This window comes from Acromyrmex echinatior, chromosome 7 (assembly GCF_024713525.1).
Source record: "Acromyrmex echinatior isolate Ae372 chromosome 7, ASM2471352v2, whole genome shotgun sequence".
Taxonomy (NCBI): Eukaryota; Metazoa; Arthropoda; class Insecta; order Hymenoptera; family Formicidae; genus Acromyrmex; species Acromyrmex echinatior.
The window spans coordinates 14359943-14384309 of record NC_141858.1 but is presented as its reverse complement, the minus strand read 5'-3'; the positions used below and the strand labels follow the sequence as shown (position 1 = coordinate 14384309).

Below are 24367 nucleotides of genomic sequence, written 5' to 3'. Positions count from 1 at the left end.
GAAATTTTGTTTCGATTTACAATTAAATTGATTCGATCTTAAAGAACAGAGAAAGAAGAGAAAACGTCAAAACGGATGTATCCTGAAGGCGTTAATTAAACTGATTTAACGCAATTTCGCGCGGTTTCTCAAAGAACGGCAACTTTTTTAGAGAATGGCAAAAACCGTTTGATAAATTACTCGATACGATCATAAGATACAGAGAACGCAAAAACGGTCTGACGTGGCAATATAATAGGCAGGTAGAAAGATAGAAAAGATTAAAGAGAGGAAGGAGAGAGGGGAAGGAAGGACAGAGAAGAAACTGTGCTTTGTGAGGAGAGACGCCCGCTGCTCGCGTGCAGATCCGACAGACGGTTTCGGCCGCGCTCCACCGTGATGCCATAATGGCATTGCCATTTTGCCACTTCGCAGACGCTTACGACACGCTACGTCGAATGGAGGGGGACAGGTGGGGATGATTGTTGGGAAATCGCGCCGCTTGAGTACGGCTGTTGAATGGTACGCATAGTATGGAGTGTTTGGCAGGTTATCCCCACTTATCCCCTCCACGTGTCGTAATGCGCTGTAAGCGTCTGCGAGATGGCATCACTTCACTTTCGGACGTGAAGAGTGACAAGGAGAAAAAAGGAAAGAGAGAGAAAGAGAGGCGTAGAAGTTGCGAAGGGAACGACATCGAAAGGAGGTGGGAATAAAATGGAATAGAGAACGAGGGGAAACGAATCACGCCGGCGGGCGACGGTAAGACGGTGGCGAAAGAGCAGCATTCGTCGTTGTTCGTCGTAGATCGGTAAGATATATATCTAATATACGGAGCGTCCCGAGTGACGGCACTGACGGCACGCCGCCACACGCCGCATTGCCGGAGTCCGGAGCGTTGTCCGTGACGGCATTGATGTTGCATTTCTGTGGCGTTTCTACGCGCCCGTGAGAAAAACACGGTGGTGAACAGCAGTGAACGGACGTGTGAAGGTAGAGAATACGAGAAGGACAAGCGGCGTCGCCGAAATTGCGAAGCGTCGTACTTCTCGTACTTCTCGTCGTTGTCATCGTGATTGTCGTGTCTCGTTGTCGTCATCGTTATCGTCGTCCTCGGTGCCGAGAAGCGGACTCGCTGGGGTATGGCGTCGGACGAGGAGATGGACGAAAACTACGCGGGTGAGAGTACGAGAGAATTGTGTGATGCGAGTGAAAGTGTGAAAGAGAGAAAGAGAAAAAGAGAAAGAGATTACGCGCGCGAGAATGGCACCGGGATGATCGCACGAGAGCTGTTTGGTGTACTTATATATTGTACAGCGCTCGCGAGACGCGCGCTTTTTCGTCTCATCAATGGCTGCCGTATCAATCACTCCGATGCCATGCCGGTTTCCCCGGGTTTCCCTGGATTCTTCATTTTTCATCCTGATTGTCAAAACGACTGTCAAAATGCTTCCAACGCCGCTGGAAGGACACCTTTCCGCCAAAGAAAAAGAGGATGGCAAGTGACACCGAGGAGAGCGTGCACATGGTGTACGTTCCGTCTCTTTCTCTCTTTCTCTGTCCGGCGTTCAGTAGCTCGATCAACTCGCTCTCGTGTTTACTACTTTACTTGTCAGCGCATTCCTTTCGTTATAGAAGAATCGGAATTCCGTTTGGCAAAAAGGAGAGAGAGAGGAGGATACATGTTTCGACAATACAGCGATTTTTTTTTGTTTTCCGAATTCGTCGCATTTATTTGTTTTTCTTTCGATCCGCCGGGCTCGATTTTCGATTTATCACATATCTCATCCGAGAACGCTCGTCGTCGTCGTCGTCGTCGTCGTTGCGCGCGCTTGCGTAATCATAATTATAATATTCATAGAAGAGTTACGGAACATTGCGAGTTACAAAAATCGAACGCAGCCATGGTCGTTGATTTGCAAATCTAACATGGTTGCACGGCGCCCGTGCACTCGTGGTAAGCGGTAATGACCGACGAAGCGAACTTAGGCGGCTTATCTCCGTTCGATCTTCGCGATTTCGTAATAGAAAATGCTCGTTAACGTCGGCCGTGCGAATTGACGTTCGCGAGTTCGACGTCTCTCGGGCATCGCGAAAACGGTTCCCAATCGACGGGGACATAATTGCATTTGCGCCATGTTACGACGCGTCCGCGCGAAAGAAGGAAAAAAGAAAAAAACACCGAGTTATGGATCCGCGTTTCACGTACACGCGTCGCGTCGTTGTGTGCAACGTGCACGCACGCAGTACACGCGCACACACACACACAACACGCGAGCGCGCGACAGCCGGCGTCTAACCTCCACCGTCGCGTAAAGGCCCAGTAAAGATTCACCCGAGTATACGTATTTCATTTCGCGTTCGGATCCCACGTCCTACGGTGAAATCGTCAAGCCAGCGGAAATTAAGCGCGCCGACGTCGCGCCCGCGTAAATACGCGTGGCGTGAATACGTATATACGTGCACACTACATACACACACACATGCACACGCGCGCGCGCAAGAACGCGCGCCGTGCGCGTGTGTGCGCAGCGTACGCGCGCCCGTATGTCAAATGTATGTAGCGTACGTATGGCCCTATTAAAGAAAATGGCGGATGTACACTCACGGATGAAGCACTCAGGGAACGTTGATTAGTTCGAAATTCGTCCTCCGCGTTCGCGAGAAAGTGAGTCTCGTGCCGGTGCCGATCGTCACCGCGGTCGTCGATCGTGAATCGTGAATCTCGCGTACGACTCGCCGCCCTCGCCTCTCTTTCACCTTCACGTCGATATACCTTTACCAGATTTCTCGCCCGCGCTCTCGCCGTGTATACATAATTAAGGACACCGCGTCGCGATTGATTCGGTCGTTGCCGTGTACACCTTTGTGAGCCAAGGTTCCTTCACTGATAATTTACGGCACGAGTGAAATTCGGATTTAATCACGTTGTTTTACTTCGATACTGTTTAATCCATTTCTCTAATTATTATTCGGAACTTAGGTGGAAAATTTACGGCTCGATTAAAGAATTTGGATCGTGATTCATAAGGTATAACAGGTATAAAGTGTAGTAATATGTAGATAAGAATTATTGCATTCATGGAAAGGAAATTTTGCCATAGTGGAATTAGAGTGAATACAGATATTTTTTATGAAAAAAGTGTAAAATGTCAAGTCATTACATTATGATTATTTTCATATTGCTGCTCTGAAAAAAAAAAATTCACTGACTTCTATTTTATGTTTACAAGATATTGTTTTGCAAATATGATTCAGAATAGTGATTTAGTTACTAAGACCTTTATTCTGTGTGTATATATATATATATATATATATATATATATATATATATATTATATAAAATAGCCATTACCTAAACTTTTAAGTCTTAAACCGTAAGAAAGCCGTAAGAAAGTCATAGTTATTATTCTTTTTACATTTGACTGAAAGTAGAAAGCCTAATTCAATCCTTAACGATGTCAATGTTAAACATGTCTTTTAGGAGAGGATGACATGGACGAGACTGGAGGACAAGTATCAAATGTTGGCCAGCAAGTAGATGGATCATCTGAGGCTGAAGAATCTCAAAGACTAGTAAGTTTTACATTTTATAGCATTGTTAATAAGTTTGATGCTTAATAATACTTACGAGCGACTTGGATTAAATCCTGATTAATTTAACTCGACTGTTAACTCGACAGACAGAATCACTTAGGCACAGTTTTTCATTATCTAGTTGTAGTTAAATTTAACCTGATGTTTCATCCAAAAGGCTTCATCCATGACGTCATCATAAATGAACCCTATTGAATAAAATATTAGGTTAAGCCTAACCACAAATTAACCAGATAATGAAAAACTTTAAGATTAAATCTTTTTACATATTTTTATTGATTAATTTAATAGTTTTATTCATATTGATAAAATGTTGTTTAAATTAATCAGAGTTTGGTCCAAATTGCCCTTATAATTCATAGCCATGAAGGTTATGCTCCTATCTTTAATTTTTGTAATAATATTTTAATAATCTGAATATTATTCCAGAAGTTTAAAACATGAAAATTATTCTTTACAGGAAGAAGATGATGATTATGAACCAGAAGAGCGAAAAAAGAAGAAGGGGAAAAAGCGAAAAGCACGTAGTGAGGATAAAAAAGGAAAGAAAAAGAAGAAAAAGAAAAAATCTGATTCTGGAGATGTAAGGAAACATTACTGCATAATATATATAATTTAGTTGGAATAGTACATTTCATACTTAATAAAGATCGACAGGAGTAATAAGTCAACTTTTCTGCATTTCATTTGCAATGCAAATACATATCTGTACTTTACTATATTTTATCTACAAAGCATTACGTAAGTTCCATAATACACGTATAAATATCAATTACATTTGGATTTTTTCAGTATTTTAGTAATTTTATAAAGAATTTCGTCTTTGACAAAAATTCATATTTTTTTTTGCTAATGTTTAATACTTTACATAACATTTTAGGAAAGTGATTTCGGTGGCGGTGAAGCGGGTGACGCGGCTGGTGAAGATAGCGACTATGCAGTCAATAGAAAAAGCAGAAAATCATCGTCTAGAAAATCTTCCAGCCATAATACATCGACCACTCAGAGTCAAGAACCTACAACAGGCATGCCCACGATCGAAGAAGTGTGCAATACATTTGGTTTAACAGATGTACAAATTGAATATTCCGATGCCGATTTCCAAAATTTAACGACATACAAACTGTTTCAACAGCATGTCAGACCGCTCTTGGCAAAAGAAAATCCGAAAGTGCGTACATCTTTACATATCAATAATCTTGTATACAATACGATATCAGCTATTATTATATTTACTTAAATAATTTTTGTTCTTGCATAATTAGGTTCCAATGTCAAAACTTATGATGTTGGTGGCAGCCAAGTGGCGCGATTTCTCTGAATTAAATCCACATACGCAACCAGATGCAGATGTGTCATCCACAAATGTAGATGATGATAGTAGAAACGCTAGAACTAATCGAAGTGGTGCTATGCAAGAAGCCGAAGAGGAGGAGGAAGATGACGAGGACAGTGACAGAAAGAGAAAATCACGAGGTTCGAGAGCGAAAAAAGGGAAAAAGGCGTCGAAAGTACCAACGCTTAAGATTAAGCTTGGGAAACGTAAACGAGGCAGTTCGGTATGTGCTCTGTTTCTTATTTGATTATATTTCTCGATAGAGACTCGAGAACTTTTTATTTAAATCTTGATTAAATTATTTAGGACGAAGAAGCAGAAGGTAGTGCTGCTGGTTCCGCGGCGGATTCAGACATGGAGTTCGAGCAAATGTTAGCTGATGCGGAAGAAACTCCGGGTGCTGAGGGTAACAAAGGCAATGTTGAAGAGAGTGGGGTAGAACCTCCAGCTGAACCGCCAGTTCGCAGAAAGGCGAAAACCAAAATCGGCAACAAGACTAAGAAAAAGAAGAAGACAAAGACAACTTCCAAGTTCCCGGATGGAGAGGAAGGTCTCCAGGTAGAGTTAAGCAGCATCTGCTTATGCGTTCATTGTTGTTTTAAACGTGCTTGCAATCATGGACTGTCACATAATAGTTATTCTCATACTAAAAGCTTGGAAATTTATTTATAATTTGCTAGTCAGCGCATGTCTAATCATTATGCTTGTTAATATTATCACAGCTGATATTCTTTTTATAATTTCTATTTGAATTTACATACAAATCTATCCGATATAGAGCTATCTTATTGATAATTGATTGATAGCTAATGGGATAAATTTTTAAATTTAATTAAGAGAGAATATATCGCCTTTTTAATATGCGCAAAATTTAAAGGTAAAAATATATTACGTATGTGCAAGTGGATATTTAGAGAACTTCAAGAACGCATATGCTACGTTGACTTACTCTGCCTTAAAATAATTATAAACGTTTCTTCCTTTTGCAATGTTTAAAGTCGCATAATCACCTTAACATTGCAACATGCTTAATTATACATCATATCTTAATTTCGTTAATACATCTTGCATTATTATATGAATTATTCTATCCTGATCCCTATCAAAATGGAATAATTATTTTCCAAATTTCTTTTTGCTTTCTACAGACTGACCACCAGGATTATTGTGAAGTATGTCAACAAGGCGGCGAAATTATATTGTGCGATACATGTCCCAGAGCATACCATTTAGTGTGCTTAGAGCCCGAAATGGAAGAAACACCAGAAGGAAAATGGAGTTGTGCTCATTGCGAAGGAGAAGGTATTGCAGGTACCCATGTCCTCCCATACCACTGCCTTAAATCTCCTTATTCCTTTCTAAAACTTTCTGCTTATCATTCAGAAAACGACAACTACAATTATATTTGCACTATCAGGCGCAGCAGAAGATGACGATGAACATATGGAATTCTGTAGAGTGTGCAAGGATGGCGGAGAATTATTATGCTGTGACAGTTGTACAAGCGCGTATCACACGCATTGTCTGAATCCTCCTCTATCAGAGATTCCTGACGGCGATTGGAAATGTCCTAGATGCTCTTGCCCACCATTAAGAGGAAAAGGTATGTCATTACAAGTATGATATGTTTCTTTAGTAATTTTATATTGATTGTAGATGGCAGAGACGGTATTTAAAAGTACACACAAATATGTAGCCTCTTAATTAAATTGCTTTTTTAGTGGCAAAAATATTAACTTGGAGATGGAAAGAGTGCTCAGATACTCCATCGGAGGAACCCTCCACGAGCAAGGCTGCACCTAAGCAAAGAAAAATGCGTGAATTCTTTGTTAAATGGGCCGATATGTCTTATTGGCATTGCGATTGGATAACAGAATTACAACTTGACGTTTTTCATCCTCTTATGTACAGGTACAAATCTTTGCAGCAATAATATTATTCGCATAATTTTACGCGCGCGCGCGCGCGCGCGTGTGTGTGTGTGTGTGTGTGTGTGTGTGTGTGTGTAAAATTACGCGAATAATATTATTGCTGCAAATATATATGTATACACAGGGTGGCATGAATATATCATTTTGTATCTCGTTAATTAATGCGAGCATTACAAAATGTAAAGGATTTTTCTACTCAGTTTAGTCCACACTACCTGCTCGGGACGAGTGGGGCCGTATATTCATGCCACCCTGTGGCATATATATATATATATATTCGTTCTATATATTCGTTCGGTTTTTGTTAGTAGTGCAAAAATGGAGAATCATATCATTGATTAAAATTCATTCTTTGTTCTTGAAAAAAACTTGTTTCATTTTACCTTCAAAAACCGAACGAATATATGGATCCACCCAATATATATATATATATATATATATATATATATATATATATATATATATGATACATTATTGTGTGATTAGGAATTATTATCGTAAATATGACATGGATGAACCACCGAAGTTGGAGGAACCGTTGGATGAAAGTGATTCTCGTGTGAAGCGTTTGAAAGAACAAGACGGTGCCACTAACAGGGATGAGTACAATTTGGAAGAACGTTTCTATCGTTATGGTGTGCGTCCAGAGTGGCTGGTAGTTCACAGGGTGATCAATCATCGATTGCAAAGAGATGGCAGGGCTACGTATCTCGTGAAATGGAGAGAACTCGGTTACGACCAGGCAACGTGGGAAAATGAACATGAGGACATCCCTGGCTTGAAACAAGCCATAGAATACTATCTAGATCTCAGAGCCGCCAATTGTTGTGATGTTAGTTCGTCACGTAAAGGGAAAAAAGGTGAGAGAGATATAAGGTGTAGTAAAAAGAAATCCATTATTTTTCCAATAGATGGCTTTAGTAATCTATATCTCGCGTTGTATAAGTCGCGTTGTATAAGTCGATCGAGTTACGCTAGATGGCGTTAGAAAGATAAGATTTCATACTAAAAAAACTTCTCACACAGTTTTGTGATTGCTTGACTTAGTATTGTTTGAGCGCGCGTCAAAGATGGACATCAGCAAAGAGAAAATACGTCAAGTTTTACAGTTTTTTTACAGGGCGAAAACGCAAGCCAGGCGGCTGAAAATGTGAATAGTGTTTATGATCCTGATACTGTAACAGTCAATCACGCGCAATTTTGGTTTCGTCGATTCCGTTCCGGTAATTTTGATGTCAAAGATGCACCACGCTCTGGAAGGCCAATTGTCGAAAATGTCGATAAAATAATGGAAATCGTCGAGTCCGACCGTCATGTAAGCACTGTTTCGATTGCCCAGGAGCTAAACATTGCACAAAAAATCGTTTGGAACCACTTGAATAAGGCTGGATACAAAAAGAAGCTCGACGTATGGGTGCCACACGAGTTAACGCAAAAAATCCTCATGGACCGAATTTCCATCTGCGAATCGCTGCTGAATCGCAACAAAATCAACCCATTTCTGAAGCGGATGGTGACTGGTGATGAAAAGTGGGTCACTTATGACAACGTCAAGCGAAAACGGTCGTGGTCGAATCGCGGTGAGCCGGCGCAAACGGTGGCTAAGCCAGGATTGTCAGTCAGGAAGGTTTTGCTGTTTGGTGGAATTGGCAGAGAATCATCTATTATGAGATGCTCCCCTACGGCCAAACTCTTAATTCGGACCTGTACTGTCAACAATTGGACCATCTGAAGGAAGCAATCGCCCAGAAGTGACCAGCGTTGGCCAATAGGAGAGGAACTGTGTTCCATCAGGACAACGCAAGGCCACACACATCGATAGTGACTCGCCAGAAGCTCCGGGAGCTTGGTTGGGAGGTTCTTATGCATCCACCTTATAGCCCGGACCTGGCTCCAAGTGATTACCACCTGTTCCTGTCTATGGCGAATGATTTTGCTGGAAAAATTCGCCTCAAGAGAAGCTTGCGAAAATCGACTGTCCCAGTTTTTTGCCAATAAGGACGAGGGTTTCTATGAGAGAGGCATAATGGAATTACCTTCAAAATGGCAACAAGTTATCGAACAAAACGGTGCATATTTGACCTAAATCGGATCATTCTAACTATACTAAATAAAGCCTTCAATTTCATGCAAAAATAATGGATATCTTGTTACTACACCTTATACTAATTCACTATTTGCGCAAAGTGTCTTGTGCTTTTATAAAAGAAATAAAATGCAATTTAGGTAAAGGCAAGAAATCAAAAACACGCGAGTTGATTGATGATGAAGAAAGGACTCCGAAACGATACACACCACCGCCAGATAAACCTACAACGGATCTCAAAAAGAAGTACGAAAGACAGCCAGAGTATTTGGATCAGACTGGAATGCAATTGCATCATTATCAATTAGAGGTAAGTTTCGAGCAAGTTTAAATTCTATTTTTTTGCGCGCTCTTTCGAAAATCTCTATTTGCATTACATTTCTACAATCTTAATTTATAGGGTCTAAATTGGTTGAGATATTCATGGGGTCAAGGCATAGATACGATTTTGGCCGATGAGATGGGTTTGGGAAAAACTATTCAAACCATAACATTCTTATATTCCTTGTACAAAGAAGGCCATTGTAAAGGGCCCTTTTTAGTCTCTGTTCCCTTGTCTACTATCATTAATTGGGAACGTGAATTCGAGACTTGGGCACCTGACTTTTATTGTGTTACTTATGTGGGTTGGTATCGTCTTCTATTTTATGAAAATTTTTGACGTGCATTAGAAGATTTATATTAGTGATAAAATATTTTTTGTCTTTATTTAGGTGACAAAGATAGCCGTATCGTGATTCGTGAAAATGAATTGTCATTTGAAGAAGGTGCTGTGCGTAGTGGACGCGCCTCTAAAATCCGATCGTCTTCGATTAAATTTAACGTCTTGCTTACAAGTTATGAACTAATTTCCATAGATTCAGCGTGTTTAGGGTCCATTGATTGGGCTGTTTTAGTCGTGGATGAAGCTCACAGATTGAAGTCTAATCAATCAAAATTCTTTAGATTACTAGCTTCCTACAATATTGCGTATAAACTTTTGCTGACTGGTACCCCACTACAAAATAATTTGGAAGAATTGTTCCATTTATTGAATTTCTTATGCCGTGACAAATTCAATGATTTAGCAGCGTTCCAAAATGAATTCGCAGATATTTCAAAGGAAGAACAAGTTAAGAAGCTACATGAAATGCTTGGTCCACATATGTTGCGGAGATTGAAAGCTGATGTATTGAAGGTTGGTAATTCTGTACATATATTATATTACTACAGTACACGAAATTTTACAATCCAAATCATATAATCATACTTTCTAATTAATGTGTTATATTGGCATTATAACAATCATATTTCTTTATAGAACATGCCTAGCAAATCTGAATTTATTGTTCGTGTCGAATTATCGCCGATGCAGAAAAAATATTACAAATACATTTTAACGAGGAACTTTGAAGCTCTCAATCCAAAAGGAGGTGGTCAGCAAGTATCATTGTTAAATATAATGATGGATCTCAAGAAATGCTGCAATCACCCATACTTGTTTCCCGCTGCATCACAAGAAGCACCGACTGGACCAAACGGAAGTTATGAGACATCGGCTCTAATTAAAGCAGCTGGTAAATTGGTTCTCTTGAGTAAAATGCTGAAGAAACTGCGAGATGATGGACATCGAGTTCTTATATTCTCTCAAATGACTAAGATGTTAGATATCCTTGAAGATTATTTGGAGGGTGAGGGATACAAATATGAAAGAATAGATGGTAATATAACGGGTGCGCAACGTCAAGAAGCCATCGATAGATTTAACGCTCCTGGCAAGTATTTTCCAGATTAATTTATATATTGATTATTTTTTTATTCTGTAAAAATAGTTATTTTTTTTTAAATTAACATTTTAAAATAAGTTATAGATTGATTTTTACTTTTGATTCTATCAATTATAATGAAATATAGAAAAGAAAAAAATATTTTTATCTACTTTTTAATGAAAATTAAATTTTCATTCACAGGTGCACAACAGTTTGTCTTCTTACTTTCTACGCGCGCTGGTGGTTTAGGTATTAACTTAGCAACGGCAGATACTGTGATTATTTACGATTCCGATTGGAATCCACACAACGATATCCAAGCGTTCAGCAGAGCTCATAGGATAGGCCAGGCCAACAAAGTTATGATCTACCGATTTGTCACACGTAATTCTGTGGAAGAAAGAGTAACACAAGTAGCTAAGCGCAAGATGATGCTCACTCATTTGGTTGTGCGACCAGGCATGGGCGGCAAAGGCGCCAATTTTAGTAAACAAGAGCTTGATGATATTTTACGTTTTGGTAAGCTCTCTAACCTTTTTTAATTATATTGCTATTAATCAATAAACTAATAATGAAACAATCCGATTATATTGAATTGATTGCTATCAATTCTTTTCAGCAATCATTTATCTTAATATAATTACAATAAATTTAATGATTTTTTAAATGAAATTTATTTCCAGGTACGGAGGAATTATTCAAGGAAGAAGAGGGTAAAGAAGATGAAGCTATACATTACGACGACAAGGCTGTCGCCGAATTATTGGACAGAAGTAAAGAGGGTATCGAGCAGAAGGAGAATTGGGCTAACGAGTACTTAAGTTCCTTCAAAGTTGCCTCGTACGTAACAAAGGAAGGTGAAACAGAGGAAGAAGCAGATACAGAAATAATTAAGCAAGAAGCGGAAAATACAGATCCAGCATATTGGATCAAGCTGCTTAGACACCATTACGAGCAGCAACAAGAAGATATCGCTAGAACACTTGGAAAAGGTTTGTATGCATTGATATAAATGCAGATACATATTAAAATAACTGTTAAACATTTGAAATCCTATTCGTACACGTATTTTCATATATATCCAATTAATCGTAGGCAAACGAGTACGTAAACAAGTTAATTACACGGATGGTGGTGTAACCGGCGACCAAGGCGCAAGAGATGATCAACCATGGCAGGAGAATCTGTCGGATTATAATAGTGACTTTAGCGCGCCCAGTGATGACGATAAGGAGGATGATGACTTTGATGAGAAGGGTGAAGGAGACTTGTTATCTCGCAGAAGCAGACGAAGATTGGAGAGACGCGATGAAAAGGACAGACCTCTGCCACCACTACTTGCCAGAGTAAATGGAAATATCGAGGTTGGTTTTTATTTAAGAAAAATATATGATATGTACATTTACTAATATTTTCGAAAATTTCAAATAAAATTAAGTAAATTAAGTAAATTAGCAAGAAAGAAACAATCGCAAACGAGACAGTCGAAATAACTGTTGACTTTAAAAAATCTTACGATTTAAAAAAAAATATAACAAAATAATTTTGTTCAAAATAAGAGTTGTATGTATCTATTATATTTTTGCGTACTTAATTTCTATGTATATTTTTGTAGGTACTAGGTTTTAATGCTAGGCAACGGAAAGCATTCCTCAATGCAATTATGCGTTATGGAATGCCGCCTCAAGATGCTTTCAACTCTCAATGGCAAGTCAATGGCGTTTTGTAAGATTATTATTGTCTTTTACAATTTTTTTTAATAAGAATTACTTGTTGATGTTATATTTAGCATTATGTCTTTGCAACAAAAATAAACAAAAATATTTTGCTTTTTTGTTTACTATATATTATTCAAATTCTTTTATTAAAACTTTAGGTTGGTGCGCGACCTGCGTGGCAAATCTGAGAAGAATTTCAAAGCCTATGTTTCTCTTTTTATGAGACACCTTTGCGAACCAGGTGCTGACAATGCAGACACGTTCGCTGATGGTGTTCCACGAGAAGGTCTCAGTCGACAGCATGTATTAACGAGAATCGGCGTTATGTCCTTGATTAGAAAGAAGGTACAGTTATTGAATTATATTCATTATTCGAACTACGCGCCGAATTAGTTTTCTGGACTTCTAAAATGCAATTAAATTTTATTACTACTGTAATAAAATTTATTTCTCTAAGAAAGACGGTTTTTTTATAAAGATAAAAATGATTCTCTGGTTATCAGAATTGTCACATCGAAAAAATTTATAGTCATTGTCTCCAATTTCATAATAATTTGAAAAATGCCATGCATATGATATTATAGGTACAGGAATTTGAGCACATTAATGGCTATTATTCAATGCCGGAGATGATACGTAAACCAGTAGAACCTGTCAAAGTCGGAGAAGGAGTTGGAGATGCAGCGACAGGTACTAGTAGCACTAGTGCTACTCCAGCCACTTCGAATGCTCCTAGCCCTAGCCCCGCTGCCACACCAACTCCGACTTCTGGTACAAGCAACGAGACTAATAAAGTGAATTCTGATTCATCTGAAGTTAAGGAATGTAAGGATGAATCAAAAGATAAAGAGGTTAGTATTGGATAGTTTTTATCATGAAAGTATTATCGTTTATTTGTTTAACGAGAAAATGCTTTAAGTTATCACTTCTCATAAATATATTAATAAATAATTATTATTTATTTTAGAGTGGTGATGCAAAAGATTCAAAGGAAGATTCGAAAATTTCTAAAGAGGAGGAGGAACCAAGTTCCGAGAAAGACAAGGAAAAGGAGGAAAAAAAAGAAGAAAAAGACACTGAAACGGAGAGCACAGACAAGGAGAAAGACAAATCTGAGATAAAAGAGGAGAAAACTGTATCGAAACATGATGATAAAGTGGAGAATAATGAGATTAAGAAATCCGAACCGGAAGAAGATGTTGTTATCGTTAAAGATGATGAAGAAGAAGTTGAAAAACGAGAAGTATGTACTCATACAGGATTATAAAAGGATCTATTTTCATTTTATCAGTTTAATTTATATCGATTTCTTTTCTAGGAGAAGGATAACAAAGAAAAGGATGTAAAGGACTGTGATCAAGAAGTGATGAAACCTAAACGTAAATTTATGTTTAACATAGCTGATGGTGGTTTTACAGAATTGCACACGCTTTGGCTGAATGAAGAAAAGGCAGCGGCGCCTGGTCGCGAATACGATATTTGGCATCGTCGACACGATTACTGGCTTTTGGCGGGTATTGTCACACATGGTTATGGGCGTTGGCAAGATATTCAAAACGATATTCGGTAATAGAAGCTTTTTTTAATAAATAATTATTTACGAACTTCTTGTGTTTAGATGCACATTTATCAGAGGTGCCAAAGGGTTTACTGTATCAGTATAATAATAATGTATCAGTGCATTCCTTGTTCTGATGAAACGAAACGAAATTAGCAATAGATCATGACACGACGATAACCTGCAAACCTTTTGACCTCTCTGATAATATCTAAAAATATCCATGAAAGCCTAAAAGTGTGCACATTTACCTTTGTAACTCTAAATTACAAAATAAAAAAGTTCTGATTGTAGTTTTAATGTTATGATGTGACAATTAATTATGATTCAACATTCCTTTTATTTCTACTTATATTAAATTATTATGCTTATTATAGATTCGCAATTATCAACGAACCATTCAAGATGGACATGGGAAAAGGTAACTTTTTGGAGATCAAGAACAAGTTTTTGGCAAGGCGTTTTAAACTCTTAGAGCAAGCTTTGGTAATTGAAGAACAGTTGAGGCGAGCTGCCTACTTGAATCTCACACAAGATCCTAATCATCCTGCTATGAGTCTTAATGCGCGATTTGCTGAAGTTGAATGTCTTGCTGAATCCCATCAACATCTTAGCAAGGAAAGTCTCGCCGGTAATAAACCGGCGAACGCTGTGTTACATAAGGTTCGTTCAACTAAATCTAAATATTTTATATGCGAATAAATTTCTAACGCTCTGAGATGTCATTGATCTAAACGTATATGTGATTTTTATTTTACAGGTATTGAACCAATTGGAAGAATTGTTGTCTGATATGAAATCAGACGTAAGTCGTTTACCAGCAACTCTGGCTCGTATCCCACCAGTCGCTCAGAGACTTCAAATGTCTGAGAGGTCAATATTAAGTCGTTTGGCGGCCACGGCACCCGGTGCCACTAGTTCTCAAACAGGACAGGCTGCATTACTGGCTCAACAATTCCCGGCTGGTTTCTCCGGAGGACAGTTGCCAGCCACTTTCGCAGGTGCTGTTAATTTCGGGAATTTTAGACCACAATACTCAGTTCCGGGGCAACCACCGCAAGGCTTTACAGGTTCGTGATAAAATAATGATAAAGAAAGTGTGGAAGTTATACTCTCTTTGTAATAATATCGTTAATTACTCTATTATAATTTCTTTGATACAATACAATTTTTGTAACAAGATAATTGTATCTTACAGCCTGAATGTTAAGTGTTGGATCACAGTGGCTCAAACATGAACTCAAAATAGCGCAAATTGAACTGTCTCGCGAGAATCATTTGCGCTGTAACATTATTTTTCGTAAATTACAGTTTTTAGCTGAATTTTTCTAGAAAAAGGATATGAAGAGATTTCCAGGTGAAAACGTAATATTTTACAAATCGAGTTGCATTACTTCTGTATTTATTACGTGTACATTCGGCATCTAGATTCAAGATTTCACATTCTCTGTATTTATACATGCGTTCTTCATAGGAAATATCGATATAGATTATTTTCTTAAGTTTTTTTAAGGATTTGATTTACATCCTTTTAGCTCTTAATGTGTATTGCACGTAAAAACATAAAACGAGTACATTATTTACTTAAATCTATTTAAGACCTTTTAGTTTATAATGTCAAACTTCTCCACGTCGTCACTTTTAAGTGCTCTAATTCAAACACAATTTATCACTTGTAATTTATTCACGAAATTTGCGACAATAGGTTACGCGCGAGCGATAAACTTTTAGAACATCCACGATACTTTAAGGCCTGCGGTTTATTTCTAATTGTATGTTCACTATGGTGAATAACGGCAATCACTTTATGCGTCAAGACTGACATTTGGACAACGTAGCTAAGAAACTTTTGCTGCATGATACACTTATCGTAATGCATGGGTTGTAGAATTTCGATATCCGCAACGGATTTTCTTTTTATAACTTTATTTTTTAATTTAATTGTTAAGAAATGGAATATCTCCCTTATTTTTTTGACAAGAAAAATCATCCAGAGGATCATCCAGATAGATGATCTCTTTTTGATGGCATTTTTTATCACTTAAGAAAGAATGAACCATTTTTAGTGTCCTAGTAAGAGAGCAAACTTTCTTTATACATATTAAGATTGCATTAAGATTATATTAAGATAAGGGACAAAATATGCATTTCGACATTCGAAAACTAATATAGGCTGCTTTATTCTATGTGTGAACGTATGGTATCGGACCATCGGTAATGTATCTCTGTATATATAATGATTTATCTTATAAAAAGAAAACATCCGGTAATTATAATCACGTATACTAGATTTATTAATTGTGAGACATTCACAATTAATACACATGCCCCATGCATTACCGTAGAGTGACGCAACGTAATCGCAACAAGATACCGACGATCTTAACTAAACGTATGCATATTGTTCAGTCTTTTCTACCCAATTTCGAAAACCAGAATTACTTTAAATTTTCGTTAACGAACTCGCCAAATTACTGCTTTTGGCATAAGTTTCCAAGATCGGTTTAGAGTTTAGCTATGGAATTTGAAAGACAATTTGAAGAAAAGCCGATGGGAGTGAATGGAATATTATTAAAAAGAAAAAAAAAGAATCGTTTGTGTATGTACTAGATCTACTGAAATAAATTAATAATAATTAGAATTGGATATATATATTTATCCTCAAGCTTCTAGTATAATAATATTATTTGATAAATGCAGCAATTTAAAAAATGAAGATACATCTAAATGAATACAAAATTAATATGAAGATGTATGCGCAGAGCATTTTTTATTTTTTAAATACAATATAATTTCTGTCATACAAATTTTTAGAACTATTAATTTTTAGAGTGAAAAATACTGCAACCTTTTTATCGATTATGCTCTTAAGAATGTTGTCGATTTTCAAGACTTTTGAGAAATTTTTTGAAAGTATAGAGAATTCTTGCAATTTTTTGATACATTCTTGGCGATCATGTTCTGCTAATGCGCACATTCGCACGAATAATTAAATGTAAATGATAACAATTAAAATGATGTTAATAAATAAAAATATATTCAATTATTAAACTAATCAGTTATCGTCTCTGTAATAATATATACACTTTACAACATGTATGTAATTTTAGTAATGATTTGATATCTATTTATTTATACATATTTTTTGTCTATTAACAAAACTTAATAAAATTTTCAATAAATAAATATTAGTAAAATTATATATTGATATATCAAAAATAATTAATCATGGTTAAGTCTAATTGATTTTGATATGATATTTTTATTTATTAATCTTACTTTGGATGCTCTCCATTTGGTGATACAAAGCAACACAAGCATCGTTCTGTTTCTGTTACTTATGAAATGCAAAGAAAAATAGAACAACGTTTGTGTCGACTTATTGTGCCACTATATGCACTGTTCGATTGTTATCATTTACATATTACAGTTATCTGTGCAGGCGATGATTGCATGTAAATAAAATTGCAAAAAAATGCATTATTTACACGTGTATTATTGTATCACGTGTGAATATATACTTGTAAAGAATTTACAATATAATAAATCATTATTTATATATATATATATATATACACACATATACACATATAATATATTATATGTATATTAAAAATTGAAAGATTATATTAGGTGTTGGAATTAATTCGTAGCGTTTTACAAGTGATGGGAAGTACTTTCATTAATGTATTTTTTAATGCTCATGTGAAATAAATAACATTCTTTCATTAAAAACGCTACGAATTAATTCCAACACCTAATATATTTATCGATTAGCGGTAATATCAATGCCTTTTCAATTCTTGGTAATTATATTCTCTTTTTCAAATTTCCATCAAATGGTAATTATCAAAACTTTTGAAAGAAGAGAAACGCAACACTGTTTTATCCACTCGATATGTCTCCGGGCGTGATATAAGCAGTGTCTACTTCATCTACTTGATCTATTTACATCGTGATCTCGGGCAGTCTCGGGGTGTCGGGGGGCTGAGGCAGGGACGTTCTAGACAACATTCTCGTGTAACGAGAAGAAGTGTTTTAAATAAGGGGGGATATCTTGAAACTCGTATTTATCTTAAATTTATTTCCTTCCATCTCATATTTATCTTCTCTTCTGTTTGTGCGACATCGTGGTGTCGTATTCGTACAATTTCACCTCATTCCGGTCGATTACAGTAATGGCAACTCCAAAAGTATGGGCGAAAATACAACCTCTGGAAAGTCCTGTTAATTTACTGGATATCACGATGGAACAATTGGCTGCGAGCATGCAGGAAAGGTAAATATTGCTTGCGAGTCTATCTTTATCGAAGATGCTTCGTATAAATAGGCTTTACAAAATTTTCAACTTTTCATTAACAATTTATGCTAAACTTAAATATTATAATATATATTGTAAAAACTTAGTAATTTTCCTATGAAACATTTACGCAAGACATGACTCATTTTATATCATAAAAATAAAACGTTTAACGTTCCAAGTTGGTGTCAAAGCATAGAACTGGAATGTTTGTAATTTTTATGTTGCCTGAAGTAATTTTTGTATTGCAAGGGAACTGAAGAAATGTTTTGACAAGGATAACGTGAATGTAATGGATAAGACGATGGGAGAAACGTATGATGCAAGTGATACTGGCAACGATGAAGTCATAGCACATTTGTTACAAACTCAATTTAGTCGCGAGTACGACACGATGTTGAAGCGCACAGAAAAGAAGTTCAATCGTGACTCAAAAGGTGACAAGAAATATGTCAATTTCTTTGTCTATGTTATTATTTTAAGTTATTCTATCTTATTTCAGTGAGCATCTCATTTAGCAATTACAGTTCTTTGTACAATGTCAAGGATGAAGATAATACAGATTTGAATGTAGACGACAGTAATAGGGATTTTGATCGGTTTGTCGTAAGTTTGCTGTGCAATGTTATAAATATAATTCGTAAAATATATATATGCAAATTAGATGCTGCATAGATTAAGAATTTATTTACATTAACAATGTATTAACATATAAAATATGATAATACATTGTTGTTTCAGAGCATAGAAAAAGAGTATGCTTCGATACCACGCTGCGGTTACAAGAAGACGGGAAAAGATTCTAGGATTGTTACGAAACATGATATCTTAATGTCTTCCAGGATTAATGCTTGCCGATTATTACAGTTCCCACCAGGAATTCATACAGGAGACACGGGTGGTTTTGATGTTAAACTGAATAACAAAGTATACAACTCCTTGCTCACTCACAGTCGGGCGCAATATTCCAAGGAGAGGGCAAAAGTCTCGCCAAAATCGAAAACTCATTCGAAATAGAACTCAATACCTGACAGTTTTCTTCCTAAAGCAGTATTCTGTACTTTGTTAATGCGCGATATATACTCCCTTGGTATCTTGTTTCAAAATCATATTAATAAATCAATTTAAATTATCATTTAAAAATTATTTCGTATAATCATGTAATTAATATCAATTCTACTTTAGCAATAGGCAACATTTATCAATGACTCATAATCGCTAACCATGTACAGAATACCTGTGTTCATAATCTGCAATTGTTATATTTATGCCCACTTACTGTAAATACGTCAGGATAATTGCACAACATGACGAAATAATGAGTTTGTACATAATTCAGTTAAATGTACATTTAAAAATAAAAAAAAAATCTAGCAACTGGAAACATTGCTCAGAACTGAAATATATTATATTCTTTATAATAAATCTCACAGCAACATAAAAAAAAACAGAATTTATCAGATGTAAAACAGGAAACAGTTGCGTAAAATTGTGAAACAATTTGTCATTGTTCTGTAAGTAAACATGACTAAACCGATGAATAATCGATAAAAAATTCAATACTTTTTTTATCAGGTATATCAAACATACAGTTAGGCGAGCTACACATTTTTTTCGTTAAATTAAAATATTATATAATACTTATAACTGATTAAAATAGTCAAAGATTTTTTTATCAAAATCTATATGTGGAATTTATTCATGGAATTTATTAATTATTCTCTTGATATCAATTCTTATTTTGGATCACGAAAGTATCAAACGAATACACCTGCTATCAATAATGAACCGATTGCACAATAAACATGTATTAAAAAAAACTTTGTTCCCCCCTTACATATATTTAATTATATTAGACAAATTCGATATATGTCACAGGGAAATAAATAGATAAATTTATAGGAGTGTGTTCAGATGTATCCAAGCGTTGAAATTCATCCGTAAAATGTACGTATCACTTTTTATGTATATATATGACACCGTTTAGTATTAGTGTCAGAAGATATAAAAGAAATTTGTTGTACATTTTTTTACGAGATCGTTTTTTGTTACACAAAAAAATTTTAATATATTCCTATCTATATATTTTCTTTTTTTTTAATATACGAAATGCATTTTTTAATAAATGCGGTGGTCAAAATACCGATTGTTAATTTAAATAAGCTGCATGTATAGACACATTTTTCCCCCTTCTTTTGATTCCTATCTTTTAGTATATTTTGTGTAATTATATTTTTCATCCAGTAAAGTATATCTCACATAAAGTACTAGAATGTATCAAATATATATATATATATATATATGTGCGTGTGTGTTTTGTGTGTGTATGTGTGTGTGTGTGTGTGTGTTTGCATCTTATGTGTATATGCTGCATGAGCTTGTATCCCTTGACAAGTGTCTTTCATGACAGTATCATTTTTCTTGTGGAATGATACTAGAACTTGAAGAATGTCATATCGAAATAAGTCGCAATTAGTCGTCTAGATCGTTAACGTGAAGAACCTCTCTGTGGGTTAAACCGGCATCCGATAGAGTCGAAATGTCTCTGCAAGGATAGAGAATTCTTCTCGGATAGCTTGTTGTTATCTCGAAACTCGCTGGAGAATCTGGTTGGCTGAATATCCAATGATAAACATCCTGAAAAAAAAAATCTTATTTTCATTATACATCATTGTTTTTGTTGATATGATTAATAATAAATGGCACATAATTGAATGTGTATAAGTGCGTTGAAAAATTTTTGAAAATTTTTTATAATAATTCTAATTAAGAATATTTTAAATTTAAATTTATATTTATGATTAACACACACACACACACAGACGCACGCATGGACGCACAAATAAACGAAAAAGATCATATGATCAAAGGGATCTAATATTTTATGAACTTTACAATTTTCACATTAAGTAACTGCAAGCTGATTATTTGTATTATTTCGATCTTGAAACACAAGCCCAAACTGAAGTTGGAATACTTAAATTTACTTGAACTGGAAATTGTAAAATTTACACAAAAATATTGTTGGATACCAAGCAAGACTGCTTTGACCGAATAAGACCTTCACTTATTTGTGTTGAACATTTTTTGGTTGATTTTCATTTATTATTGTTTATATTTATAAATTGTTCATACTAATTACCTTGACTGTATCAGTCATAAGAAATCTTCTTTTCATTGTTCTCTCTCCAAGTTTAATTTGAAGATGACACGCATGGGGATTAGATGGTTCCGGTTCGAGGGGCACTTTGCCAATAGTCCGTTCTTTCTCGAGACGTATACGTTGAATTTCCAATTCCTGAGCGTCCAATTCTTCCTTTTCTCGGGCCTCTTGCTCCTCGCGTGCTTTTCGTTCCTCCTCTCTTCTGCGATCCTTCTCCTGATCCGCGCGTAACGACTCCTCGTAAGCGCGATCCTGTTGTTGTCGAAGCGATTGTGCTGCACTACGTTCTGCCCTAAAATAAAACACATACATCAATAGATGTTCAAAAGATAACTTTTAATTAATGTTATCTATTTTTTTTCTCTTGCAAAGATTAAGATATTTACAAATTTTATGAAAAATTTTAATTACCTTTCCCGACGTGCTTGGATAAGATTGATTTCATTACGTTCTATGATAGTTTGCAATCGCGACATTAAATCAGAAGAAGATGGCGCGCCTTCCAATCTGTAAGAAAAAAAAATAAATTTATCAATTAAATTTTAAATATTGAAGAGTTATACAAATGTTTGTTTCAAAGTATGCAGATAGATTAGTCTTACGTACCGACCGACTATTGTCATTCTATTGTCCTTTAATACAATAAGCGCTAGGAAAGGATATGAACCTGATTTAAGCGCTTCCACAACTTTATAGCCCTCTCCAGATTTTACGTTACATGCCCAAAACAAAGTATGTATGTTTATATATCTTATTACTTCAGGATCGGACAAGGTGTTTCTGAAAAAAAAAAAAAAAATGTATTTCTTGTGTAGGCTTTATATCATCATATGATATTCGACATACAACATTCAATAGCATCATATGATATTCGACATTCAATAGCCAATAGAATTTATTTCTTGGAGACCAAATGAAGTTATAACTAGAACCAAATTCTTTTATTGGATATGATATCGTCAGATGTTGTGCACAGTATTAATCCATCTTTATTGTGTATTTTGTACACTATCTATTAAAATCTTAAGATTACCTGCACCATTGGTCGACTTCTTGTGTTTCATCTTTATGCAGATATACCAAGAGAAATCTTAATTCTTGTTTCGCATCCGAAAGAGCTTGACTGTAGGAGCCCTGGTAAAATACTGGGTGAATATTACCATAACGCTCCTCGTAAGACCTAATAAAGTTGACTACATCTTCCACTGGATCGGAGGACACTTGAAAGATATTATTTATTTGCTTCAATTAGCGCATGAATCATAAATCTATGTGTATGCGATTACAAGGATAACAATTAGCAAAATTAATTTAAATCAATTTGCAGTCAGTTAAATTATCTTAAAAGATTTTAATTAAATCTTGTATATACATGCTATATAATGTAAGTAGAAAAATTTGCTTCTACAAATTTCTTATATAAATGTTTTTCTTGATTCTTAAGAAAAGAAATTAATTTATGATGTAAATTAACTCATGATATGAGAGAGATGATGTGTTATTGTACACTACTTACCAGGTCTAACGTTTCTTTTAAATATTGCAAAAAGTAACTGCAGGATACTGCTCACTAGATTATAACACATGGAAAAAATATAGGATAAGAGACCACCACCTCCACCAGAGCTTCCAGGATAACTAAAATAAATTCTTGAACTACTGTCATCTACGACTTGGGGTGGGCGGGCACGTGAATCCTGTGCATACATAGATGGCCTGCCTTCATACAAATTTAATTGCTCCTATAACATAAAGAAACATTTTAAATCATACAAATTAGAGTTTCATCATACTTTGCATCACGTATGTGTGGTTCACATAAGATATTTATTAGCAATGTAGAAAGTTATTAATGGTAAATAAGTACGCTGCTTGTCACAAAAAGATGTAATTTTGTTCAGTTAATCATTTTGGATAACATTCAATATTTTTAGAAATCTTAAAATATTAGGCTATGCTCCAAGACTTTACTATGAGGAGAGTAATGCAAAGGTTGATTTTTATAATCGATTATTTCAAGATCATCTTAAGTAATGTCTTCAGATATCACAAATAAATCACAGAACTATATACATTGTTGAAGGGAAAAAAAAGAAAAAGAATACCCAAGAGTGAATTCTATTACTTATGTATGAATATCCAAGAGTTAATTCTTTTACTAATTGTCAGAGTAAAATTTTGGAACGCAGTCCAGCAAGAATAAATTAGGAATATAAAAGAAAAATATAATGTACTTGAACCGCCACTTCCAAATTCCAATTGTGCCTCTGCAAAACGTCTCTGCATACCGAGAGATCTTCGATGCCGGTGAGGTCCTGCGGATCATTACGTGACATCATTCACGATATCGCAAAGGAATAATGCGCGTGATTTTAATAAGAAATGAGATTGTACCTGAAACTGCAGTACTTTTTCGGTTTGATCGCCGCTGAGCTCCCCTAAGGCGAGGTCTGCCATTGCAACGTTTTCTGTCCGACAAATCGAGGGAATGAGATGTTTGAAAAAATCCGGTTGTCGTGAACGCGTAGTTACATCGAACTCATCAGCTGATGTAAGGATCGCATACACGACGCAGGTTACAACGTGAGATCGTAACCATTTGGATACACGAGTGTCTCCGGCGGCAGTTAACCTCCAGTATTGTTCAAGTCGAGCGACGATGTCCCTCGAGACGTCACGACGCGATTTGCCTCATTTCTCCGCTGCATACATGATGTTTTCCGACGTCATGGCTCTCCACGATAAAATTTACAACTTCAAGATCGTCCTCATGCACAGTCATGCACAGTGCGACTCGGAAAAAGGCGACGTCGACAGCAACCAACGGTTGGTACGATACCTCTCGTCTTCTTGGAATCGTCGGGTTTCGCGATTGGCGGAATCTTGTTTTCCGAAATTCCCTAAATGTCATAGGTTGGAAAACTTCACATGTTACTAGGAACATTTGCTTA

The 24367-nt window shown here is 35.9% G+C and overlaps 3 protein-coding genes across 16 annotated transcripts; 2 read left to right on the top strand and 1 right to left on the bottom strand.

Moving 5' to 3' along the window:
* The first annotated feature begins 279 nt into the window (after nucleotides 1–279).
* On the top strand, nucleotides 280–16594 carry Mi-2 (chromodomain-helicase-DNA-binding protein Mi-2 homolog). Of its 13 annotated transcripts, none has more exons than XM_087407925.1 (26): nucleotides 1532–1936; nucleotides 2963–3010; nucleotides 3464–3555; nucleotides 4037–4159; nucleotides 4457–4747; nucleotides 4842–5135; nucleotides 5219–5470; nucleotides 6061–6223; nucleotides 6330–6515; nucleotides 6634–6823; nucleotides 7330–7703; nucleotides 9070–9239; nucleotides 9330–9555; nucleotides 9643–10106; nucleotides 10230–10683; nucleotides 10879–11196; nucleotides 11361–11669; nucleotides 11773–12041; nucleotides 12293–12402; nucleotides 12554–12740; nucleotides 12980–13246; nucleotides 13363–13638; nucleotides 13714–13961; nucleotides 14331–14616; nucleotides 14714–15023; nucleotides 15152–16594. In XM_087407925.1, the coding sequence occupies exons 3-26, from the start codon at nucleotides 3475–3477 to the stop codon at nucleotides 15154–15156; spliced, it is 5853 nt and encodes a 1950-aa protein (XP_087264051.1). In that variant the 5' UTR covers nucleotides 1532–1936; nucleotides 2963–3010; nucleotides 3464–3474; the 3' UTR covers nucleotides 15157–16594. The 13 variants fall into 13 exon arrangements, with proteins under 13 accessions (XP_087264053.1, XP_087264050.1, XP_087264046.1 ...); XM_087407926.1 differs by having other exon boundaries at nucleotides 2963–3019; XM_087407927.1 differs by lacking the exons at nucleotides 1532–1936; nucleotides 2963–3010 and adding an exon at nucleotides 280–741.
* A 1261-nt stretch (nucleotides 16595–17855) lies between these two features.
* Nucleotides 17856–19637, top strand: LOC105153677 (serine/threonine-protein kinase RIO3). 2 transcript variants are annotated; one of them, XM_011068675.2, is made up of 4 exons: nucleotides 17856–18232; nucleotides 18488–18690; nucleotides 18756–18859; nucleotides 18995–19637. In XM_011068675.2, the coding sequence occupies exons 1-4, from the start codon at nucleotides 18132–18134 to the stop codon at nucleotides 19268–19270; spliced, it is 684 nt and encodes a 227-aa protein (XP_011066977.1). In that variant the 5' UTR covers nucleotides 17856–18131; the 3' UTR covers nucleotides 19271–19637. The 2 variants fall into 2 exon arrangements, with proteins under 2 accessions (XP_011066977.1, XP_011066984.1); XM_011068682.2 differs by having other exon boundaries at nucleotides 17861–18232; nucleotides 18506–18690.
* Nucleotides 19638–19920: 283 nt separating this feature from the next.
* On the bottom strand, nucleotides 19921–24235 carry Faf2 (Fas-associated factor 2). Its single transcript, XM_011068661.2, has 9 exons — nucleotides 24013–24235; nucleotides 23811–23884; nucleotides 23651–23731; nucleotides 22933–23158; nucleotides 22450–22636; nucleotides 22023–22196; nucleotides 21828–21923; nucleotides 21396–21708; nucleotides 19921–20890 (listed from the first exon to the last, which is right to left on the bottom strand). Exons 2-9 carry the CDS (start codon nucleotides 23871–23873, stop codon nucleotides 20726–20728), a joined length of 1305 nt encoding a protein of 434 aa, XP_011066963.1. The 5' UTR covers nucleotides 23874–23884; nucleotides 24013–24235; the 3' UTR covers nucleotides 19921–20725.
* Between the last annotated feature and the right edge of the window lie 132 nt (nucleotides 24236–24367).